This window comes from Microchirus variegatus, assembly GCF_963457635.1.
Source record: "Microchirus variegatus genome assembly, chromosome: 9".
In the NCBI taxonomy this organism is placed as follows: domain Eukaryota; kingdom Metazoa; phylum Chordata; class Actinopteri; order Pleuronectiformes; family Soleidae; genus Microchirus; species Microchirus variegatus.
Window position 1 is genome coordinate 20,901,667 of NC_139810.1, and position 26,342 is coordinate 20,928,008.

General features: G+C 39.4%; 1 protein-coding gene across 2 annotated transcripts in view; it reads right to left on the reverse strand.

Moving 5' to 3' along the window:
- Positions 1 to 652: 652 nt before the first annotated feature.
- Positions 653 to 26,342, reverse strand: part of cpne5a (copine Va) — a gene marked incomplete at both ends in the record, with an annotated part of 73,934 nt that continues 48,244 nt past the window's right edge. For both annotated transcript variants that reach the window (XM_083895356.1, XM_083895355.1), the window contains 11 exons: positions 653 to 841; positions 2,193 to 2,266; positions 2,453 to 2,510; positions 6,318 to 6,420; positions 7,301 to 7,428; positions 10,062 to 10,243; positions 11,629 to 11,675; positions 21,769 to 21,830; positions 22,389 to 22,442; positions 24,304 to 24,379; positions 24,636 to 24,677. In XM_083895356.1, the coding sequence (XP_083751482.1) occupies positions 653 to 841; positions 2,193 to 2,266; positions 2,453 to 2,510; positions 6,318 to 6,420; positions 7,301 to 7,428; positions 10,062 to 10,243; positions 11,629 to 11,675; positions 21,769 to 21,830; positions 22,389 to 22,442; positions 24,304 to 24,379; positions 24,636 to 24,677 (1,015 nt within the window). The remainder of the gene's footprint in view (positions 842 to 2,192; positions 2,267 to 2,452; positions 2,511 to 6,317; positions 6,421 to 7,300; positions 7,429 to 10,061; positions 10,244 to 11,628; positions 11,676 to 21,768; positions 21,831 to 22,388; positions 22,443 to 24,303; positions 24,380 to 24,635; positions 24,678 to 26,342) is intronic.

Genomic DNA, 26,342 nt, shown 5'->3' on the forward strand with positions numbered 1-26,342 from the left:
CATTACAGCTGGCAATCAAAAATTACCCATCAGAGAAAATGTTTCCTAAACTGCAGAATAGGTTATTATCACATGCTTTTATATTACAGTCCTTATCAAAGTAGAAATGTTTATTTTTCTTAATTACACTGGTCACAAAATATAAGATGGAAAACTACAGGGGAAATATTACTTCAATCCCCCACGCTTTTAAACCTCTTTAAAGGAATAAATTATTTCTGCAATGAATAAATACACACATTATCCCCTAGTTTAACACACATCAACTCCAAACGGTATCACAAACATGATACACACTGGCACATTCTAATATATTTATGCCTTCAGTCAGGTTTACTATCCATTACATCACCACTTTGACAGGTTTGACAGCAAACGACTACAACCCTCCGTCTTTATCGGGCTCCTCTCACGTGTCAGCAGGTTCGCCTAGAACAGTCTCAATGCTCCAAAGTCTCATCTTCATTTTATCTAGCATTAAAAATATTTATGAAAGGGCCTCAAACGTGTTCCAATCTTCCCCTCAAGGGAGGGTTGGTGGAGGCAGTTTCCAATCAATCAAAGAAGCAATCAATCAATCAATCAGTCAATCAATCGAACAACCAACCAACCCCGACCGTGTCGCACACCGACCCAGAGTGGAGCGTGGGACTCAGACAGGGTTGATTGGGGAGTGGTCAACGGGTGAGTAAGGTGGTGGGACAGGGTTGGGTTTAATACCTCTGCTCTTCATGTAGGAGATGAGCTGGTCAGGGATCTCAGCGAGAACGTCTTTTGCCAGCCTTGCCATGCTCAGTACATGGTTACCTGTGCGGTCCATGTAGTCTCTGAACGGTACAAACTGTGGACAAAGACATGACTTCATCAGGTTATCCACTGATTGCATGTCGGTTATATTCTTTGTTGCGGTGGGGTTTTTGCATTGACATTATTTAATTTCTCTTGTGTTATATACAATGTATGTAACCATGGGCAAAAAGTAGAAGTAGACAAATACAAACTTGAACCCTCCAGATGTGCAATTTGACTGAAACTGACCTAAAACCAGACACCTAATGGACAATACCAGCTGTCAAGTCACAACCACGCACCCACTAGCTGCGCTTCATCTTCTGATTTATTGACCTCCGCCAAGGAGGTATATGTTTTCACCGGAGCTTGTTCGTTTGTCTGTCTGTCTGTTAGCAACATAACTTGATATTTTCAGGAAATGTCCACAACGAGACCAGGAAAAAGTCATTCAATTTTGGGTGTGATCCGTGGGGGGGGTTAGGGCTGCGCTCGCTGTGTGCTTTTCTAGTTTTCAATAGGTACATCATTTGCTAAAATCAACATCATGTTCTATTAAAGAAGACCCCAAACTAGCAATAGAGCTCCGGACATCGCGTGACTCCATTTTGGCACAATGTTGGCTAGAAAAGCTCCTGAAAAATCGATCCCGAGATCGAGTAAAAAAAAAAAAGAATATACAGTATACATGATCCTTAGAATACCCACAGGTGCTTTTCACTCATACTCTCAGTACGTGCTGTTGCTAATTGACTCCACCAACTTCATCACATGTCGTGAAATATTTGAAGAGGCCAACTGCTGAGGTGTTCAAGCTTTGTAGGCCATGCTTTCAACGCTAAATACTCAACTAGAAAACAAGTATTTGAGAATCAGAACACAGATGAGCTTCTGTGTAAATAAATGTGGATAAAACACATTTGTGATAGATAGCAGTCAGGATGACATTCGAATAGATGAGTCTCTTCCGGGCATAAATGTGTCAAGGAAAGTTCCATAAATTGACAAGTTTAAATTGCACAACTTGGATCAGGATTTACATTTTAGACTCAACAGAGAAGAAGAGCAGAGAAACAAAATGACATGTCTATATGTTAATAAAGATGGTGCATGCTAAAAGTGAGCCGTCAAAAAGAAAATGTCCATTTTGGGAGGAGATCATCTTTTGACGAGTGTCAATGTCATGTCAATTGGTTTTAAACACATTATACAAGTAAAGACTGTTGCTGCAAGGTGAGAGATAATGGGAAGTGACCAAAAAGATGTGAAATACTTTATCACAAAATTATCACATTTTAAGAAGGAAAACTAACTCCATTCATGCTTTTAAACCATTGTGCTTTCAGGAAATGAGTCGACACTCAATGAGCGTACGGTGAAACTCAACACTGGAAACATCTCACCTGTACGATGTCTCTTTCTGCCAACTTCCCTCTTGAGGAGATCCTGATGTCATCACCATCAAGCTCCACCATGGCTAGAGATAAAACATGATTAAAAAAATACTCCTTGGTATATTGCAGTATCCAAAAGACACACGTTAATATACTTGATGACAAGACTAATCAAAGCAAAATTATAATTATGATAATTTCACTCTGTTCATGTAATTGCTGACACACTTGTGGTCGTGCAAGTTACCACTAACTTTTGTTTTTCTCACCATCAAACTCAGCTTGACCAACTCCAACAATGATGATAGACATGGGAAGTTTGGCTGCCTGTTATTACAAAAACACATTCAAAAAAATATGTAGTCAGCTTTTAATTTACTTCGATGGAAGAACACAAATCCCCCTGACACAATCATTTTTATCAGTGCAATGAGGGGTTAAATTTCCAATTACGTTTCCCCCCCCCCCCAACAATTCACTTTTCATTCTGCATTCTGTTGGTATTAACGTGATTAATTCCCCAGAGAAACCCGAGACAGAAGCAATAACAAGCAAAATTAAACAGGACAGAAAATAAATGCTCCACAGCATCGCGGCCGCTCCGTTTCCCATCGTGTTCAAATTCATATAGAAACGGCATTTAACACAATGTTTTAGCTGCCTATGCATAACATATACACAACATTTGCATTTTACAGGCTCCTTTGACAACAATGTTCTGTTAAAGTCAAAATAAGAATGCCACATGTGCAAAACCCAAACTTAATGAAGCTTTAATAAAGTTTATCTTCTCCATAGTTTGCGGTGTGAAGCACAGTCCATTGAATGACTTTAGACCCTGGTCCTGAAGTGGAGAATGTGAAAGCTCTGGCATGAATGAATGATGCTTGTGGTAGAAGTGCATCTACAGAGGTAAAAGTAGGTCAGCGTTCCTGGAAAAACCTCCCGAGGGGAGAAGCCTGTCACAGATACGAGTAAACAGACAGACATGGTCCACCCTCTTCATGTTCTCCGTCGTTTTTCAATCTCCATCCCTTGTCCCATTTTATCTCTCCCTCCACTAAGCTCATTCCTCAGGACCTTGTGTTCCATACACACATACACGAAAAAAACATACATTGTTTTTGCCCCTTTGCGGCAACAGAAAACCCCAAAGGCGTGCACCTATGATTGCAAGATTAGATTCTGTATCCAGAGCTGAATTATTCAGGCTACACCATTTGTTACTTTGCAGTGCACCGTCACTCCGGGGATCTCACTATCAATATCTAACGTCGGTAACGCTTTATAATAAGTACAGACTATCAGTATTAGTTAAGCATTAATAAATATCAAATTCATCATTTATAACGCATGAATAATCATTAGTATGTAGTTTATAAACAGAGTTATAAATGTTTTACTGATGTGCTGAAGTGTTAGCATGTACTGAGCGACTGCTGGACACAGAGAGAGGTGAGAGAGCAGTCCCTTGTAAGACGATCAAAGAGCTCGTTTGTTAGAGGTGGCTGCTGATTGGCTGCTTGAGTACAGCAGCTATTTGGACGCTGTTCCTCAGCTGATGGGATGAGTAAAACATTTATAACTGTTTATAAGCTACATACTAATAAGTATTCATGCATTATAAATGATGAATTTAATATTTATTAAAGGTGCATTATGTAATAAATCGAAAGCAACTGGTCATAAAATCCTCCTAATATGTCACAGAGACTCAGGAATAATGTTCATATAACAAACTGAACTCACCAATAACAACAACAGTACAGACAAAATATTTGCATTAAAAAAAATTATTTTGCAAACTGCAAATCATGTTTATGTTTTGAAATCATGTTTTGGCATGTGGCGCCACCTACCGCCGTCTACCAATCATTGCAGTCAGTAGAGTCTCAACTGCCGAGCAACCACAGGTTGCGAGTTATGTCTGAGCTACAATGGCGGAGAAAACCTTAAAGACCTCAGTATTTTGAATTGGAGTGTAGTAACCGTTTTTGGCCACATTCTTACATATGGTGCCTTTAATGCTTAACTAACGCTAATCTCTGTAATTCTGTACTTCTCAATAATAGTGTTACCATACAGTTCTCACTGCTCTCACTGCATAGGCCCATAATAAACACATTCCTGTACCTATTGAAAAACAAATTTACATCAGCTTGTTACAATAAGTGGAAAAATGGCACATTATAAATGTATATGACACTTTTTGTTAGTTAGTGTTTCTAGAGTCGACATTACATTCACTTTGTGGATTGGGAAAGGATAAATTAATAAAAAAATTAAAACAACAACAAACGATAAAAATCTTAATTGTGTACGGAGCTCCCCCTACAGTTTCTGAGTACATATTTTTACGACACGACCGTAAACACCCATCTGTCCATCCAGCCATTATCTACTGCTTTATTCTCATCATCGTGAAAACTCAAAACCAACGCTCAACACTCCCTTCCGCTGTCCTGGCCATGTGCATTTTTTTTAAAAGGGACATATTATGCAAAATCCACTTTTTGATCGTTTTAATACTTATATTTGGGACTCTGGCGGCCCTATGAGGAGACAAAGTGTGAAAAAAGATGATTCATGTATGATGTCATGTTTTTGTGGTCCGCCTCAGTCGAAGTAAGGGGGGTAAAACACGCAAAGTCAACTTCTGCTAGGTATCTGACGTCAGAGTTGAAATTGTCTCGCGGAGCTCCGCTTTGTCCCGAAAAAAACGCAAGATTCCAGGCGAGGGCAATAACATCTGGAAGAGCGGAAATACGCAAAGTGTTCTATTCTTGGCTGCACAGAGTTCTACACAAACTTCCAGCCTCAGAGGATTTCCATGTTAATTGGAAACATTTTATATATGATATATGATTGAACTGCTGTGGTGCTTCATCCTTAAGGTATTTTGACCAAAGCATGTCACAGACATGTTCATTAGGACACCAGGGAACTAGGTTAACTTGTAGAAATAGGGTATAATATGAGTCCTTTAAATGGAGCTGACGAACACATGCTGGGGAGCCATGTCCATGCCAGTCAGCTTCTTTTTTGCCGGCTCTGCCAAAATGAACGTCTAAAATAACGCTATCCCTGCCTTGATCGTATAACCAGTAGCTGGCTAGGTTGTGTGTGTGTGTGTGTGTGTGCGTGTGTGTGTGGTGCGCTGAAGCAATTTGTGTTTATCGTGAGACTTGAGACTTCACAAGACCTCTTCATTTTGAGGACTCTGGGCAGCCCTGATCTTGCAAGGCTGGTTTCCTGCTAACAGATGTTAGGGGGGAGTGAAGAGACAGCCCCCCAATTTCCCTGCAATAAGCCATTTAATCATCACACTGTTAAATTAGGGTAAAAATCCTGCATAGTTCTGCTTAAAGACATCTCGAAAGATACATCACAGCACCAGAGAGCACTTATGAAAAAGCAGAGGTGGAGGGATGAGCATTAAGCATTTTTTTATGGTTCATCTCGGCAGAGCAAGGTGAAGCAAGTCATTTGGTTCTTTGCTCTGTGGCAGAGAAAATGAGGGTAGCAGGTCCAGACTGCGAGGTGAGAGGTGACACGAGGACACGGCAGGTTCGGCCAGAGTGGTGCAGAGCAGCAGACAAGATCTTAAAAGGAAGGTGTGGCTGTTCGAATGGTTTGATTAACAGTCGCAAATTCCCTTTAAACCCAGTCTGCTGTGGGTCAGAGTGTACCGAGATGACAGACTCACAAAGCGCCAGCCGTACCCCGGAAGACACATCAAACTATACAGATTTTAAACAGAAAAGGCTAAACAAACAAAATAAAATCCTGAAATGTGCCTCATGTAGAGCAATGGATAAAACCCATGCCTCTAATTAGTTGAACCTGTTGACCTGAGATTAAATCCCAACTGAGCCCCCAGACTCCCAAGTGGTTTAATAAGAAAGGGGAAAATATTGGACAAACAGGAGAGCAAAGCACTGGACGTGAAAAAAGTGGAGCAGAAAACATCCTATAAATCCTCAAATCTACTGCTGCTGGATTAGGAAGCCCTTAAAGTAACAGAAAGCCTGAGAGCAGTGACACAAGGAGCTAAAAGCACCTGCAATGCCAATGCCGTGCAGAGAGAAAACAGAGAGGTGAATGTCTTCCGGCTACAGTTAGAGATGGACTTACGTTCACTATGGCTTCCTTGGTCTGAGCCATATCTGATATGACGCCATCAGTGATTATGAGCAGGACAAAATATTGAGATCCATCTTGAACCGCTGCAGCATATCTGAAACATGGAAGCAAAGGAAAGTTGAGAACGGATATGTTCTACATGTTTATGGATTTACATCAAACTGATTTGAACAATCACTCCTGCCAGGGGTGGCAATCACTGTGCATGCTATCAAAAAAAAAAATAGAATAAAAATATTAGAAAAAAAAAAGTTCTGTTCAGACATGCCCCCTCCCCACTCCTCCCAACATGTGACACAAAAGCTTAATATAGGCTCTTCACGTCGCAGAGGTCTATCCAGACACTATTACAAAACCCATCAGAGACACCACAGAGAGGGTGGCCTAGTTTCAATCGGACCATTGCTGGCTGCCCTATGAATAATTTATTAAACTGTTTATGCAAGTGCTGCAGTCTTATTCTTTCAGAGCATTATTGATTGCCCAGCGCTCAACTGACCAGACTTGATGAGCGAGAAGGCGAGGGGGGGGGAAACATGTTGGATCAGCACGAGGCAAGGGCAGGTCAGAGGTGAGCCCTTACTGCACGTTCAGTTCGACTGTGCAGTGATGACATTAAATCAAAGACGGGAGCCCGAGTCAGTGACAACGGAAAGAGCAATGACTCTTCAGGAGATTAAAGAGTCGATGCTTGCTTGAGACATTTTGGCCACGTTATTGATAACTGCAGCACCAAGCACAACGTAGATATTGTGAGTTACTATCGTCAAAGATCAGAACAAAGGATCATCAACATTATTCACTATTAACGACTATTTTCGTAATCGATTAATCTGTCGATTATTTTCTCGATTAACTGTTTGGTCCATAAAACGTCAGATACGAGAATTTCACTTTGCCTATTCTTTCCCTGGGTCTGCTCCGTTCATGGAGAAGCCTTCACTCGGTGTCTGAATACATCCGACAGTGTTTACCTTGCCACGTGATTCACAACGGGTGCGAAGTTGGTGGGTCCATACAGCTGAACCGTCTTAAGGCTTTGATGGTAAGCGTCCAGAATCCCTTCCATGCCGTTACAGTACGGGTTCTCGATGTTACCGTTCTGAGGAAAACGAACACGAATGAAACACAACAAAGGGGCTTTTTAGTATGGAATACAATGGCTGTGGCATAACAAATATTTGATGTGAACAACAGTATTTCAGCTGAAAACACTGCCTTCAGGACTAACCTTTGAAATAATTGATATTCTGGCCTATTGATGACAATGAACATGACGTCATATATTCAATCACCTGTTGGGTTTATAAGGTGGTGATGACAGCCCGATAGCTGTGCAGATCCACTCTGAAGATTTTGTGAGAGCCTTGGTTTCGGAACATTCAGAAAAGTAATAGTACAACTCAATGCGTAAACACGCTTCTGCCGTACTGACCCATCTCACACCAAGGCTCCAAGCTGCTGCATAATGTAGCTGCGGCTGCTTTAAGGAACACAAAGCTCCAGATTCCTGCACTATCTGAGACGGCAAACATGACAAGAATGTAGGGAAGTGGCTGGGCACGGCGTAACGATAACATTTATATTTGACAGAATTATAACATATAATGACTAAACATTATGATATTGTCATATACGAACATCCTCACGTTGACAGCATGAGACACTGCACCTATACAGCGCACACCTAATAGGACGTACAGCATGAAGTTCATGTACTTACACTCAACCGCCAATTTATTAGAGATACAGAACACAAACGAGTTCCGCTCTATCCACTGACATCCAATCCAACTTGTTAAGCTTGCAAAGTGTCGAAGACCAAAGCGAAGAGGTGGGACTTTAAGAAGGGATTTAAAAACAGGCAAGGACGAGGCCTGTCTAATGTTCAAAGGAAGATCATTGCAAAGTCTGGGAGCTGCGACTGCTAAGGCACGATCCCCTCTGAGCTTCCGTTTGGTTTTGGGCACACAAAGGAGCAGCTGATCAGCTGACCTGAGAGAGCGAGCCGGTGAATATGGGTGTAGAAGCTAAGAGAGGTAGGGCGGGGCAAGGCCATTCAGGGATTTTTTTTAAATGGATCCTGGAATGTATGTGCAGCCAGTGGAGTGAGGCTAAAATGGGGGAAATGTGCTCAAATTTGCGTGTGCCCGTTAAAAGACGTTCGGCAGCGTTTTGTACCAGCAGTGGAGGACGCGCTAACCCCCACATAAAGAGTGGTCACAAAGGCATGAATTACCATTTCGAAAGTGTAGCCTCGAGAGAATCGACTTCATTTTGGCCAGCTGCCTTAAATGAAAGAAACTTGATTTGACAATGGACCTGATCTGGCTGTCGAGCTTCAGATCAGAGTCCATTTTCACTGCCAGGTTTGTAATGGTGGGTTTTACAAGTTGGGCCAAGGAGCCCAGATCTACAGGGAGGGGATCCCAGAGGTGCCACCAAAAACCATCACTTCAGTCTTTTTCTCATTAAAATTTAAAAAGTTCAAAGCCATCCAGGCCTTTATGTCATCTAGAAAATAAAGGGTAAAAGAGTCCACATCATTCTTTTTAATCATCTGCATAATAGTGGAACGCCATGCCATACTTTCTAAGAATGGAGCCAAGTGGGAGCAGATAGAGACATCAACAATAGCATTTTGTTCAGAGGACTGCTGCTCACTGGATATCGTCTTTCTTGTTTTTAGACGACGGTTATGCACGAAACCAGGAGATAAGCAGTTTTTGAAATACTCAGTATATTATGGCCCATCTGGCACCACCAACACAACAACCGTGCCATGTTCAAAGTGACTTAAATCACTGTTCTTCCCCATTCTGACGCTTACTTTAAACTTCAGCAGGTCAGTTTAATCAATCACTTAACCAGATGTATTCTTGCCTAAAGTACATACAAATGCTTATTCTGAAGTAATGAAAACCAAACTATTTTAATTTTAAAGTGATTGAACAGGCATGAGTAGTATATTAAATTTCTGCCCATAAACATTACATTACATGTAATTTAGCTGACGCTTTTATCCAAAGCGACTTACATTGATCAATTCTCACATCTGAGAAAGGCAAGTGGCATTAAAGGCCTTGCCTAAGGGACCACACTGGGTATTGGCTGACCTGCCCTGACCGGGATTTGAATCACAGCCCTCCACACCGTCTGTGGAATTTACCACTGAGCTATACCAGTTGCTAAACCCTCCTGAATATAACACATTGGACCTTTAACACAGGACCGTGACTTTATATTAATACCACTTACAAGACTAAAGCATAAAAGGATGAGGCTTCAATGATATGGTGAGATGAATCTCAGTTTGCAAATTCTACTGGAAATATGGAGTGATGTTGGCATTACTATGTAGACAGACTCTTTGTTAGCCTGCACTAAGCCACAGCCAAAGCCACATTAGCCTGGCTGAGAGAAGCCAAATTGATTTAACAATCCTTCAACCTTACAGAACCTAATTTGCGCTATAAAAGTTAAAAGGAATTCACTCCAGAATTATGCATGTCAGAGAGGTGTAGCAGCATTCATTGCAAAATACACACATCCATATTGCACAGAAAAACATGGCACATCAAACGCATACAAGCTGGAGAGAGCATAGACACACAGATGAGTGCTCACACTAATGAGCTCCACTGGAGCATTTTCAACATACAATCATGTTCACGTTCAATCAGATAAAGAATCCTGACGTGCAGTTTATACCACAACGATAAGAATGAACCTCACCAGAGGGAACTCGTGGGAGACCCTGCCATCAGGAGGCAACTTAGCCCCGAACCCCAGCGCAGGGAACATCTTATCACTGTCATAGTCCTGGATGATCTCTCCTACAGCCTTCAGGGCCATGGCATAGGCATTCATCTGGTATGGGTTCATGTAGTGGAGTGAAGTGGACTGGGACGGATTTCCTTTCAAGACAAGACAGGTCAGAGTGAGAGTGAGCTGACAGCTGCGGTGAGAGACACATGAGTGACCCCATGAATAAAGTGGATTTTCTGAATCATAGGTGGGGCTCAGTGTGCAGTGTCTGGCTTATACTCTGCTGGAAAAGTGTTGTTCTGCTGACTACTGATTGAGAAGAGAAGGACGTGTTTATTACTTTAAAGTTACACTGTACGGGCGTAAGCCGGTGCTTTAAGCCACTGAGGTGTCGCACTGTAATTACCAAATGGACACATTAAGTCAATTTATTGTCATTCACAAAGCCTCTTAGTGCCCATAAACTCAGCATAGTTTGGCACAGGTGCGACACCTCAGTGGCTTGAAGCGTTGGCTTAGCCTCAACAATTAGTCCCAAGTCAAAAACAGTTTGAGTGAAACTCTAGACCAAGGCTATTCAACTTAAGGCCCGGGGGCCAGAACCGGCCCTTCTTGGACCGGCCCCGCGGCCCATTAACCCATACATAATGAATGTATTACTAAAAAGCTAATAAAACGGTAGCTTCGCCTATTTCTGGCACTTTGCGACACTTTGTATTATATTTATGTTACGTCTAATTTTGTAAGAGCCAATTGTGACTGTTATACCCAAATGTTGGTGGCACTGTAACTGTAACCTTTTTGCACTATACGCAAAAAAGGAATTGTACCTGAATGCTGGTGGTTTTGTTGCTTACAGCCATTTCAATAAATTAGTGCTAAAAAAATTATAACATTTTGTATCTATTTGTATCCGTTTACTGTACATGCAACACGAAATAGTAGTACAGGGGTTGACCGGCCCCTCCGGAAAATTTAGTTGAATAGCCCTGCTCTAGACAAACAAGGTTCCTACCCATATCCAAATATGCACTGAGACCAATGCCACATGAATAAATAAATATATAAATAAATTTCTACTCCCTTACACTGACTTTTGAATTATGAAATGTGCATTTCTGATTCATATATTGTTTTTCAGGAAAGATCCAGATTTGCTAGTTATGTAAATGTGATGTGTCTTTATAAATCAGAAAGATACTATGATGATGAGTCAAACGCTGAATGAACATCGCATGAGGACTGGCTGTTTTCTCTGTAGGGCAAGATTGGAGAAGAACAATATAGATGTGAACGTTCCCTGATTTGCACGGTGTCGTTAAATACACATCTTATATTTGCTTTGTATTCTCTGTTATATAAAGTATCAGGTTAGAATTTTGCAATTTGAAAACAGTGTTTATCATCATCTTTGCTGTATGTCACCCTTTTAAATGTACAAGCAGAGGAACATCATTTTGTCATCTCATGGTCAATATAGCGAGTCAAATGACAAATGCAGGCGGTGCAGGTTGATCACAGGCAAAACACTCACCATTTGATGCAGTGAAATCAATGGCCACTGTGAAGTGAATCTGAGTCCTGAAACAGATTGATAGGGGAAAGTTTACTGTTAACAAAAAGAGAGGCAGGAAACCTCAGCGCTGCAGTTTAATGAGGCTGCGCTCTGGGCTTTGCCTCTGAATCAATCTGAGACAAGGTGTGACAAAACTAAACCCAAGACAGTGTTGATAACAGACCTCCTTCCTACACGAGCAGTGTCTAACAGATGTTTCTTTACTGCAGTTAATTAGAGTCATGTCACTGAATTTAGGAAACAGTGATTCATTTATATTTACTTATCAAACTGCATCCAAACCAGTATTTTGATCTTTGAATAACACACAAAGCCACAAACATATAAACTCAGAATCACTGACACACTGATAAAAACAGCACCATTTATATTACATCTTAAATTTATCTTATATTATATATTCATATATTATATGAAGCTATACAGAATGTTGCACACTGCACATCGAATTAAACATATTAAACAAATGATAGCCTTAACAAGCCTCATTATAATCACCAATTTTGTCTTCGTGTTACATTGTTGCTATTGTGTAATCAAAGAAAAAAATTGGCCTGAAATTACACTGAGAGCCAAAACCTTTAAAAAGAGACTAAATGAGTCTCTGTTCAATTCACTCGATTCTCTAGAAAGACAAATAAGGGAAGGTGAGCTCAGATCAAAGTGTTTGCTCTTTCGTTGGCATTAGCCCTGATTGCCTCGACCGACTTTGCCTCCTTTCTGAAATGATCACAACCACAGTATCAGAGATAATGGCGGCTTCCTCCTGAGGAGAGTCTGACCCCTGCTCATTAATCAGCATTGAGCTGGACTGCTCAGCTGACAAAGGGGAACTGTAACAATGGACTGCTACCTCGATTTGAAAGTCTCGGCTGATTTCTGTGGTCAGTTTTGAATGTTTGGTTTGAAAAAAAAAAAAAAAAAAAAAAAGCATGGTGGTGATTTTGAGTGAAATCTGAATGCAGGACTGTAGATATATTCATGAGGGAACTGTCGGTCAAACTACCAATTAGCCGCTGTCTGAGGATGAAATTCATGTGTGGACAGTTGCTGGTTATCTGCAGTCATCTTAACTACCCACAATATGACACCTTTTAGTCTGAAAGTTTAAAGGACCAAATACACAGCCATTGATAAAAGGCTACAAAAAGGCTATAGATGTTCAAATGATTCGTATGATTATGATTATCATTGTCCAACTATATACTACACTCATAAACATTATCTGAACATGATGTTTTTGCTTTCAAGCAGCATACTTGGAATTATTGTTTGTTTGTGTTTTCCTTTTGAGACATCAGAATTTAGAACAATTCTATATATGTTTATATATATATACACACGTATACGTATGTATACATACGTACATATGTATGTATACATACGTACATATGTATGTATACATACATGTACATATACACACATATACATACATATACACACACATATGTACATGTACATATACACACATATGTACATATACACACATATATGTAGATGTACATATACACACATATACGTACATGTACATATACACACATATACGTACATGTACATATACACACACATATGTACATGTACATATACACACATATGTACATATACACAGATATGTACATGTACATATACACACATATATATGTACATATACATATACACATATATATGTACATGTACATATACACATATATATGTACATGTACACATATATGTACATATACGCACATATATGTACATATACGCACATATATGTACATGTACATATACACACATATATGTACATGTACATATACACACATATATGTACATGTTCATATACACACATATATGTACATGTTCATATACACACATATATGTACATGTACATATACACATATATATACACACACATACACATATATATACACACACATACACATATATATACACACACATATATGTACATATATCCATATATATGTACAAATATATGTAAATACATATAAATAAATACACACATATATATACACACACACATATATATATATATATACACACATATATACATACATACATATGTAAATATATATGTACATATATATTTGAAGTTGATAACATTCTATGATTTGTCTTTAAACTTTCCTCATATTTTATAAACTAAATAACAAAAAAACTTATCAATTGACAACTTGCTGCTTTCAAGAACTAAACACGCCATTAATCACTCATGACATGACTGATTACAGTTCAAAAAGAGACAAAAGGAAAAAAAAGTATTTTCAAAAAAACAACCTTATAAACTTTGATTAAAGCAGCCTGCGTTGATAGATTCACAAGGTCAGCTCATAGGTAGAATAAATGTAAGAAATATTATATCTAATCAGATTTTCAGGTCAAGTAACGTTAATAAGAGATAATGTATTTCAGTCTTCAGAAAATTACATTCATTAATATTACATTCAACAACAACAAAAAGACAAGTCATGGTGTTTTATGTAGGAGATCAGACTTTAGTTTCAAAATCTAATTTTCCCTCTAATTAAACTAAAGTGGGAGCTTTTCCTAAATTAAAAAACACACTTCTATTTATTTATTTTTTTCACTGGCCCAAATTGAAGCAGCTGTCAGTTGCAGACACTGTACTAGAATTGGACATAAAACTGAGGAACCCCAGGACTGGCAGAATGGTCCAGGGTTTAACTTTTTATAAGGGCTTGACAAACAGGTCCACTTTGTGTTAAGAAAATCACAGACCACTTGGATCTCTGGAGCAGTATTTGCTGCCGTCTGTCTGTGTCTTTCTGCAGGTGAAGGGGTTACATCTACATACATACTGTATGTAATGCCTTTCTTGAATTTCACGGCTTGCTTTGTTTTTTTTTCCCAGACCAAACAATCAATATGGTTGGATGTTCACTGATACTGCAGCATTGCTGCCGTGTGTAGATACTATTTATATCCCTGCAATCCTGTAATCTATAGTCCTTGAAAACAGGTCGTTTTTCGGCCATCTCTCATTTCTTAGACTCCTCTTTGAGCGATGCATTGCTCTGCGGACAAATGAACGTACCGTCACCATTTCCTGCATTTAATCATAACTTTGTAAATCTCACGCTAACCTTTGAGTGGCCTCTTACATCCTGATTCAGTCCAAATCCTTCAGAGGAGGCCATTAATTCTCTGTAGGCTTAACTGTGTCCCTGATATCTCCTACAACCTTGCTCAGCTCTCCTCTGCTAAAATGACAGTTCCTGCGCTAGTCTGTCTGTCACCTTAAATTACAGCCGCAGCTTAAATTAGCCCCAAATGTAACGGTATCAAGTTGACTTTTTGTTCCCTCAGGTACACAAACACTATGTCGCTGAATGTGAAATTCAATTGAATTGAAAGCTGTTCACCTACACAACATGTGTTTTAAATCAACCACCACATAAGATAGCAATGGAATAGCTTACATTAGCACTGAGCTTAGCATAAAGACGTGAAACATAGGAAAGCAGATAGCTTACATTGGCACTTAGCTTAGCATAAAGACTTGGAACAGAGGTGAGCAGATAGCTTACATAAGCACTTAGCTTAGCATAAAGACTTGGAACAGAGGAGAGCAGATAGTTAACATTAGCACTTAGCTTAGCATAACGACTTGGAACAGAGGAGTGCAGATTGCTTACATAAGCGCTTAGCATAAAGACTTGAAACAGAGGAAAGCAGATAGCTTACATTAGCACATAGCTTAGCATAAAGACTTGGAACAGAGAAGAGCAGATAGCTTACATATGCACTTAGTATATAGACTTCAAACTTTTGTTGCACCAACCCTGTCTCACAAAAATCCAAGTTTACTAAATTACTTTCTTGAATTGTGTTGCCATAAACTAGAGTTTTTCGTGTTTCACAATATTTATGTCACACGTAATTATGTGAGGTAAACATTTTCAACCAGAGGTGAAAGCTATTGTACAACATCATGAGACGTCCACCAAGCAGCGGACCACGTATTGAGACCAGGTAAACAACAGACATTGTGCTCATCATGGTTTATGTTTGCAGACGTCATTGTGGTTTGTTCATTGAGAGGCTGTTGGTGCTGTGAGAAATCCTGTTCTAGCCCAAACCTATTGTGCCTATCACCTGACCAGTAACAAAACAGTATGACAGTCCCCTGGGTTTTTACAGAGCTTGTGAAAAACATTGTCCTATAATGCACCTTGGACATGGAACAACATTCAAAAAGAACTCAAATTAGTTTCACTCATATTTCTCAGCAAATTTAAGGGAATCAAAAAGAATGTGGTGACGGAGACCTGAGGGTGTTTTTCAAGAACGAGCACTGAAAATGTTAATTTCTTAAGACATGTTGCGAGTTAAATGTGTTTTATGTCATATGTTGTTTTTGTGAATTTATACAGCTGCTACCTTGGCCTGATCTCTCTGAAAAAAGAGATATTTTAATCTCAATTTGACTCCCTGGTAAAATAAATCTGTTAATGAGTCGCATGAATCAATTGAATAAATAAATATGGTAATTTTGGTTCAGAAGATACAAAGGTGATTAAGAATGCACTTTAGTTGTGAAGTAATGTAATTTTTGGAAGACAAGATCGATGTCTCTATGGTTTTTCATTCATCATTAAATTAAACGCACACCTTTTGTTTACAGCAGCATAGTTATAGAGCTAATAACTACTGTGCATCCTCCAAAAATGATCATTTCAGGACAGCACTATGTTTCTGGGATGAAACTATTAAACCTTAATCAGCTCTCCACATGATCCAGGCTCCTCACAAGAGACTACACAGCTGACCTCGCTGCAGATTTAATTTAAAAAGAACCGTTTCAACATGTAATGAACAGAATATAAATCTTTCATTAGCCTCTCTGACTCAGAACAGTATGTGGGCTTTTCGACTTCAATTACCTCTATTTCATTCAATCTCTGCCCCAAGTGAATGTTAACTAAAATGATTATTATTATCAATAATAATAATAATAATAATAATATCGCCTTGAAATCAATTCGTTTCATAATCAATCTTAAGTTTTTCTTTGTTTTTTTGTTTACAAAATAAACACATGAAAGGAGAAATTTAACAACATTTGAGGTCACATTGATGAAGCCTGCTTTTCAGGCTTGTGCTCATATTTCTCATTATGTCACATTAAATTTCAGAGTTTCAGGCTCAGTTGTTTGTCGTCAGATTACATTTGCAAACTCCTAGAAACTTTGTGATCCACAGAAGTGATTAGGCTTTTGGCCCAGAACTCAATAATTACCGTGTGTGGACGTGAATGCATAAAATTGAAATTAAAGTCGAGTTGAAAGTGAGTCTCATTTATAAAACAAGTAGAATGTTGTTTAACCAAAAGGCTTCTGCTCATGGGGAGAAAAAAAAAAACAATTTCCACCACAAAGGTAGAGTAAACACTTTTGGAGAATGATTTTTGATATTTGAATTCAATAGCACAAAAAACAAATCCATCCCTACCAGCAGTGCTTCTCCAGAAGCCCCACCCCCTACATTAATGGTATTATTGGCATGACATTGCTGAGGTAACAACACAGCATTGATATTATCATGTTTCATCGCTAACAGAAGACAAACTTTATAATATTAACCTTTAGAACACAGAGAATGTGGGCTGCTATGTACTATGTTATTAAAATGTATAAACAGAGGCTAAAAGAATATATGTGCATTATGGTGTCTTTTTTCTGCACAATGTTTAGGCAATCTGATGAAATTGTTTTCTTTCTTCTTTTATTTTCATCAACTATATATATATATATATACCTGAGCAAAAAAGTGCTCAAAATAATTTATGAAATTTGGAAATATGTCACAGTTCAAATTTCGCTTGGCTTGCAAAATTATCGCTACTCGGAAAAACACAGAAGAGGACAAAAACTATATATATATTTTTAAAGCCTGAAGATCTGACCTATAAACACACATTCCCAGGATGTCCATATAAGGAGTTGTGTTTTGTTCCCGCGAGAATTTTCACTGGTAGATCAGGTGTCCGTGGGGGAAAGGCGGCGTTTTTTCCTTCAGAATTCACTTCTGAAGCTTTTCATGGGTGCTTCTTTGTGTTTTTTCAGCGATACTTCAATCCGTATGCAGCCATCTTGCTGTTTTTGTTTGTCTTTCTTGATATAAAACACATCACTTCCTGCGTGCAGTGTTGGCATGTCGCCAGGCAACACGACATCTAGCGACAGCGATACTGAGAGAGTCGTGTGGAGCCGAGAGGCTTAATCAGAATTGTGTGTACTCGTTTGACAGTTTAATGTTGACACTTTCAATGTGAAATGACAAACTTGAAAGAAAGTAATTAATAAATAAGATAAATGTACACATTCATTGAAACCATTAAGATTATATAAGTTGATTTATGGATCCATGAGATGTGCCTTGGGTGGTCATCAGTGATTGAGCGTAATATTTAGCGTAATATTTAGCCTAATAACAAAATGTTGAGTTTAATATTCTGCATGGAGAAACTTGACATTGCTTCATCATTCGGAAATGACTGTTGACAGCACTGATGGCTGCAACAAGGCATCCAAGTTAAGCGCTGAGCTGAGAAAACACAAAGATAAAAATGTATACTCTCCCCTGTATCTTTGTCTGGGAACGTAATACACAAAGGCTTCCATTGTTGAGTTTACGTTTCACTGAAAACATAAATGAGAAGGCACAAATAAATGACAGAGAAAATATTACAACATCTGATGCTGGAGTGGCTCTTAAAAAATAAAGATTGCAGTCGGCTGTGAGCTGATTACAGCCGGGGCGTATGACGTCAAGGTCCTGCATGTATCATTTAACTTTATTTGAATCTGATTATTGTTAACACCTCATTCAGAGTATAACAGTCACTCATGTCCCTGTGTTCACCTTGTTTTACTGAGTTCTCAGGGGAATCTTGTATGATTGCACAGTATTTACTAGTTTACTACTAATCATAAAGTGTACCTTCTGCTTTCCAGCAGTAGTCATCACAATTATAAAGTGGAAAATGTGCAGCAGGTGCATAGGAAATAGGCTCAATACTTGAATCAGGTCCATTTCTATGCTAGTGGCTGGATATAATACTGAACTTGGTATATTTTTCTTCTCTTGACTCAGTTGTACCAGAGAGTTTGTCATGGTAATTGACAGTGACATATTTAAATGAACAGATTAAAGATGTTGTCTTTCTCCCTCCATTTCAGAAACATTTTAAAATTAATTCTGTTTTTTATCTTCATGTCATCCGTAAAATAGACCCATGAATAAAAATCTGTCATTTTATGCTCATAAAAATTGAGTGATATTTATTTCTTGATCTGATAAAATGGGATGATGCTGGTGTTAATGTAATTTTAAGGTTTCATTTTATTTCATTTATCTAACATTTATTAGACCATAAATTAGTGAATGTTTCATCTCTCACTTCAAAATAGCAATGGAAATTCAGACCTGTGGTGTATTATTGTACTGTACATTTTCCTTCAAAGTCTCAAAAGGTAAGGTTGAAAATGGTGTTACTCCAAGTGCACGTGCATGGTTACAGTATGTGTGTTCATTTGTTTGAGCTGAGATCAGATCAGCAGGACAGATCTGGGACACTCAGACATCAGTCGCAAAGCAGCAGAAACCTAAAACCAGGGCAACCACTAATCCACGGAAAAACATTCCCATATGTGACAGGTTACCCAGCCTTAATTAAGCTCTCAGATCTTCTCCATATTTTATCATAGTCATCCATATTCATTCACATTGAAGTTTTGGCTTTGGCCAGGATTTTTTTTTTATTCAACATTTGGACCACACTTATCTCACATGTGAACAATTCCAGTCCACTCTCAGTGACTGCAGTCAATAACACGGGGGGAGAAAGTGTGGACGTGTGCTTACGCTGCAGCGGGCAGCAGGAGAAATGGAAAACGATGAATCAGAGGAGCCACGGTAATGCATTTAAATCCACTGTATTAAATTTCGCCCGTGCCTTATTTACATGCATTAGTCACAGCGACAAAGTCTGCAAAAGCCCATAACGCTCGCTAATGTTCTCCGTGTTGCTGCAGCGAGCTTCACCAAACTTATTAACTCCCAATACTGCATGTGTGAACACTGGAACTGCAGACATAGTGTGTATGTAATGTATGGAAATCATTTTCAATATTTAACGCAATATGAATCTACGTCTGACCGAAACCTAAGTTCAGTGATGTGAATATAGCTATAAAATGCATTCTATAACTAAACTTTCCCCCTTTTTCTATTATGCAACACACTATCAAAACATGAATCAAAAATAGTTTGAAGGGGAAGTAAGTAGTTTATAGTGACATCTAGAGGAGAGGCTGAAATTTACAACAAAGATCTGCTGCTCTGCTCACCCCCTCCCTTCCCTGAGCGATACGGTATCCGCAGCTGGTCAAATGTCGTCCTCGTTGTCTTTCTCCGTGTCAGCAGATGAGGTTCGTGAGGTGAGGGAGAGGGTGAGCTACCGCGGCCGTAGCAGACGAAGCGGAGAGAGAGGAGGCGGGACTTCCTCTACAAGTAAAGAGACGCTTGATTTGTTCTCCCGCGTTTGTCCTTACAGGCTCCGGCAGAAACATGGCGTCTCGCTGCTAACAGTGGCTATGCGACCGTGGCCCGCGACCATGTTATTTTAAATGACTTTTTGAAACACTACGAAAATGAAACAAAGAATATTATACAGCGACTAGACAATGCAGGAGCACATAATATGTATACAAACGTGGATTTTGGGTAATATAAACCCATAAAAACTACATATTGTCCCTTTAATTAATAGTAATAACCGATTTTATTTAATTGATTTAACCCACACGCTAACAGGAGGGCTGTTGGTGAGCTGCAAATTTAAATGTACAGTATGTGCTGAATTCTTTATCACCACCTCCTCAACAAAAGTGTGCCTTGTTCCTTTTGTTGCAAGATGAAACTCCATTTCCTGCTGTGCTTTGTTAAACAGGTGTCTTTACGTGTGTGGTATGTGGCACTCACCAGGGTTTTATTATTTCTAAAAGTGACATGAACACCATGTTGGTTTGTCACTCTGTGACAGTGCAACACTGCTTTTACCTTATATGGTTATTGCTGGTGGAGATGTTATTGGCTTTCAAAGGTTTTTATCATCAGGACGACAAGGTTCATACAATTCACTATTACTTCATTGCAAAAAAAAAATGTGTTTCTGAGTTGTTAATATACTGTACTTTGACTGTAGGTCTGTCCCCATGAAAATACTAATATCCCAACAGTGACGTTAGTTCTACCACAAAACAGAGGCTACAAAATAAACATGAACACAAACAGCAGATATATTAATCCTTCGGGGATCTTTTTGTTATATTTTAGACAACACAATACACACTGAATGACGGGTTTGTGTTTATATCATATGCTGATAAAATTGAAAATGAGAGATGCTGCCCAGACATCTTCCTACTTCCATTGACTAAGTATGGGTTCACCACAGCTGACTTTATCCTAACTGCATTGTTGATTTTGCATCGATTTGCACACGGGATGCAAGATGACATCTTGATGCCACCTCTCTGGTAATCCAGGCTTTGGACCTGCAGTAGGAGTACAATTATGTACACCGGTGGCAATGTGGCGTTAAGTATCTTGCCCGGGGACACGTCTGCATGTAGACTGCAAGAGAAACCAGGGATCGAACCCCCCAAACTCTCAGTAGGAGGATTGTTGATCCCTCTTTACTACCGAACCAAAGCTACCATTAGAGAGTCTCTCCAGATACATTTTGTGTAAATGTGTGCTAATTTGTTTTGTCCCAAAAGCGAAGCCATAAATATATCCCATCTTCATTCAAATACTCAGTTAAAATGTTTTCTCAGTGTGTGTGTGCAGTGGAGCACTTCAAATACTGATTATCGGATCAATGTGATTCGATTTGAGGTAAGAAACACTTTATTCTGCAGTCGAGCTCAAGTAACAACGAGAAAAACTACTTTTAAGAAAATTAATTGGATGCTGTCAGACTTTCCAAGTCACTGCTTTAAGGAACCTACCACACATTTGTATACCATGTAAACACACGCACACACACACACAGTATCCAGCAATCACTACACTCACCCTCCTTTGATGTAATCCAGGAAGGTGTGCTCTGACTCCACATTAAATGACAACAGGGAAACCTGAGGAAAAACAACACAAACAGATTGTGTCATGCTCAGTGATTAAGAAAAGCAGATTATTCACAAATTGACTCACCAACACTGACCTCTGCAGCAAACAGCCAACACAATTACTCATACACAGAAAATGCATGCGCTTTCACGGCTGGGGAGCAGCAGCATCACTTAGTTTCACCGAGGACATCAGTGTGACTGTGCACTGATGGATGACCAGTAAGACGGATAACTCGTCACATATTTTAAACACAGAGTCACACGCGCACAGCGAGCCCAGCAAAACACTTAGACAGTGAGAAAGCTGTGGCTAATTTGTAAACATCTGTCACTTCTCTTTAGGAATATGACACAGATAAATGTCTCTTTGTGTCTCACTGAGGGTTTGCTTTGTACCCTGAGAATATTTTCACATAGAGAGCAAAAGCTCTGAGACTGCAAAGGGAACAAAAACATTTTAGCAGAGCTAAAATGCCTGACGCAAACCACTTAGGGGAAAGTTCCTGATGAATACCAAAGCAAAGAACGGTCAGTGTGTGAGTGTACTAAGAAATCTGCTCTTACTGTCCCAGAGTTGACATATCGCTTTTTCTTTATTTTCTTCTTGGGATTCATCACCTGGTATGAAGGCAGAATAAAAAAAAAAGATGTTTAATGCAAACTTTCAACACAATTCTTTTTATCCAGCCTTGGGCAAAATAATAAACACATATTTGTCCTCCTATATTCCATGTCTATGAGGGTAATGGAGCATATGGACTGAATCCAATAACTGCAGTGGGTGAGAATGAAAAAACATTGATCACGCCCGGCAGCAACACACAGATTATTCAGGGGGATTTTTATGAGCACCTACAGGATAGTGGGCTGTACATTGCACAACCTTTGCACAAGTCCCTTATTTCTCCCCAAAGTGTTTATTTGTCATAAACAATGTGATAACCACATACACACTGGAATATGTGGGAAAATGTGCACATTCTCAATTGTGCAATCACATCTATCATGCACAGATACACAAAACATAGGAGCTAAAGGGCTGAGATGAGAGTGGTTCCATAGACCTACAGTATCTGCTTCAACTTAATCATGTGACAGTATGCAGTCAGGGCCACAAACATAAAGCACAAGCCTGCAGCAAAGTGTGCTATGAGATGAAGAAGTTATTCCACACTGGTCCCTCTTATCTGTAGGCTCTACTCCTCCATTCTGCCTCTGTGGTTACACCTCAGCCCAGTCCAGCACAAAGATGCACTACCTCCCAATGCTGCATTGCTCACTCAGTCATGTGTACCCGGTTCACATTAACCTCACACAGACATCACCCTAAATTAAACCATTCTCCAATTAGCATTAGTCTGCTGTCATGTTGACTCACAGAGCGGGTGAACTCTGCAGCCTGTGACCTATTCAAAGTCTGTCAGCTGAGAAAAGGTGGCTTCGTGGAGTTGTCGGCCACATTCTGAGACACTTTCAAGGACAAAGAAACTGCTGTGGTTCGTTTTTTTCTGATTAAAATATACAGACAAGGCTGATGAAGGGAAATGGATACGCCTCCCTCTGCCGTGTCTGCACGCCACTTTTGCTTTGTCCTTACCGTTTCCCCCATGTCCCAACCCATTCTTTCTTCTACTCGTTAAGTCATTGCCGTGACTAATTCAGAGGCAAATGTGACATGACGTGTGTTTTAATGTGCAGGGACTGATTGAAAACAAGAGTAATACCTAATCTGACCCTAAAAGGACTGTCCCAGGAAAAAAAAAAAAAAAAGCTGATTACAGTTCTGTTGCATTCCCATTACACCATTTGTCATCCACTTTGCTGCAACACTTAACCTATACCCAGTGCTTAAAGTGACAACGTAGGATTTCAATCTTCAAATAATGTCTGAAGATTGTTTGATGATTTGTTTTGACATCAACTTACAACAAGGTGAATGTCACCTCTGACAAAGCCTGAGCAGGTCTGCATCGCCCTGCATTGGCACGATGGAACTTCTGGTTTGGGTCCATGCCACAAAAATAACTATAACATTTTATGGCATTATCATGGCAAATTCAATTTCTCCGTTTCAGAGCTACAACTGCCCATCACCTTATACCTGTCGAACTCAGAATACCAGGTCCTTTGTGTATAGTGTATTGTATTGTGTATTGTGTCTAGCCTGAACTAACACCTTCCTACAACATCCGCAGGGAGTCGGCTCCCCGATACCTACAGTAGACAAAGAGGTGTGCAAACACCGCCTGGAATGGCAGACTCTTTGTCTATTGGAGGAATGCAAAAGGGGAGTTGCTCAGGTATAAATGTGGAGGGCACACTTTGCTCTGGGTCTTTCTCCAGCTAGGATCACTCCTGTGAAGATTGACCTTTTCCTTGCAACGAACACGAACAGCATACACCGCACATCTCTTTTCAAATACAATACTTTTGATTTACAATTAAAAGTATCGTTAAAGTAAGTATTGTCTTTACTTACCTCATAGATGTTTAACTGATTCTGACCCCGACACAAGTCTTTGTAGCTGGTGGTGAATTCACCAATGAAATCGTGGCTGGAGGAAAGAGAGGGGAAAAAATAACACAGCCCATGGTTTTCATTTGCAGACAATGCTGAGACGTGAAAGATCAAGTAGCTACAACGATTAAATAACAATAACTTAAGAACAGAAGCCCTACAATTTGTGTTAATGGAACAATGAAAATGAGTTAAATCCAAATCATTGCGATTGTGGTTTCTATTGCGTATCTCAGGGGAAGTGGTGTAAAAGGAGATTAGTTTTCAATTAGTTTGAAGTTATGTATATTTACCTTCCGTCCCTGTCCCAGTCATACACTTCCACTTTGATTGTCCTGTGAAACAAAAGAAAAAGGTCTTGGTTTATGTGACACGTGAACCTCGTGTGGAGACGTCACAGAAAACATTACTGAAAGGACGCTCATTAATTGTTAGTGGTGATTGAATTAAATCAGTCCAAGTTGAACTGCTCTGTGTTCTGATGGATTCGTCTTACTGAAGATATAATAACGGTGACAGTTCGGTAAATCTGTGAAGCTAGACTGTTGCACACTGAGATTAATCTTAGTCTATGTCAAAAAATAGAGGCCTAATTAGAGTTGTTGGAACCAAAAGAGTAAGCCTGAGAGGGTTTACTGAGGACTCCTTTGAGTCAACTTGATGTCAAGATCTGTGTCTTCACAGCAGCTACTGTCAATCATGTGTCAATAGTTCCTGGAGGACACACAGTGATGGAGGTGCTGCCCTGTTGTCAAAACCTGAACTCATTCTGTCTGCATATAACATATTTCCCCCACATCACACACACACACGTGTCAGACATGAGATAAGATATGTTCTGTGAATCTGAACGAAAACCTGTTTTCTCTTTCGAAATACTAAAACAAACATACTGTTCATGTTTCACAGTTTCAGAGCGAGGACATGATCAACTCCTCTTTCGATAATTAACTGACATTTCAACATCATACTCTGTGATGTAATATTCTTGAGACTAATCATCAAGGTTATAAGCAGCGTCACCGAATGATCGAATCAACTGGAGGAGATACTGTATGAGAAATTAGTCCCAGGATCAATTTCATCTCGGTTCCTCTACCCCGCGGCACGCTGGAGTGGAAACCGAGAGGATTTCACTTTCTAATCACCGATACAATCTAATCATTACAAGAGATTTGAGTGACACGCATGAGGCAGAGAGATGTGAGAGAGGAGAGGAAGAAAACACGATTATTCCTGCTTCACATTCACATGTAACACAATATGTAGAAAATAAAATGTGGAAAACAGGAGGTCTGGTCTTTTGTTCCTTTTGCTCCTGTCAAGCATCTCAGATCTACATCCTCCAGGAGACTCAGCCTCATATCTTTGAACTCTTTGACCAGGTTTAACATCTGTGTTAGTTGTAAATGCACGTTATTTTAGCTGTAATAAAACAAATGCATTCTGGGCCATATTGAAGGACCTCCTACTCAGAGTTTTATAATGATACTTAATCTATTTTCTTCTTTGGAGTGTCTTTTATTGATGGCATCCTGCCACAATTCAGCTATTGAGCGCAATATTGATTTAACTCTCATTCTATCCTTCTTTTCTTTTTTTAAACCATGTAATGATTTGCCAAGCATCTACTTATCGACACATCTCTCACTCACACACACACACACACACGCAAATGTAGAGACACACTCTAATTTCAGGTGTGAAGTGATTTACGTAGAACTTTCTGATTATGATTCCTGATATGACCCCAAGTGCAAATTAATGCCATATATGAACAGAAGAGATCTGTGTGAACATGTGTCCTTGATGTCTTTGTGGATCCATATATAAGTCATTGCATAGTGTGAAGATGTGTGTGGGAAGAAGTGTGGGATTTTTATGAATAGGAAAAACTAACTTATCTTTACTTTAAACATTAAATATTCGAGTAAAAGCACAGGAGATGACATCTGCATTATGTACAAGGTAATGCATTAGATAGATAGAATAAGGTTATG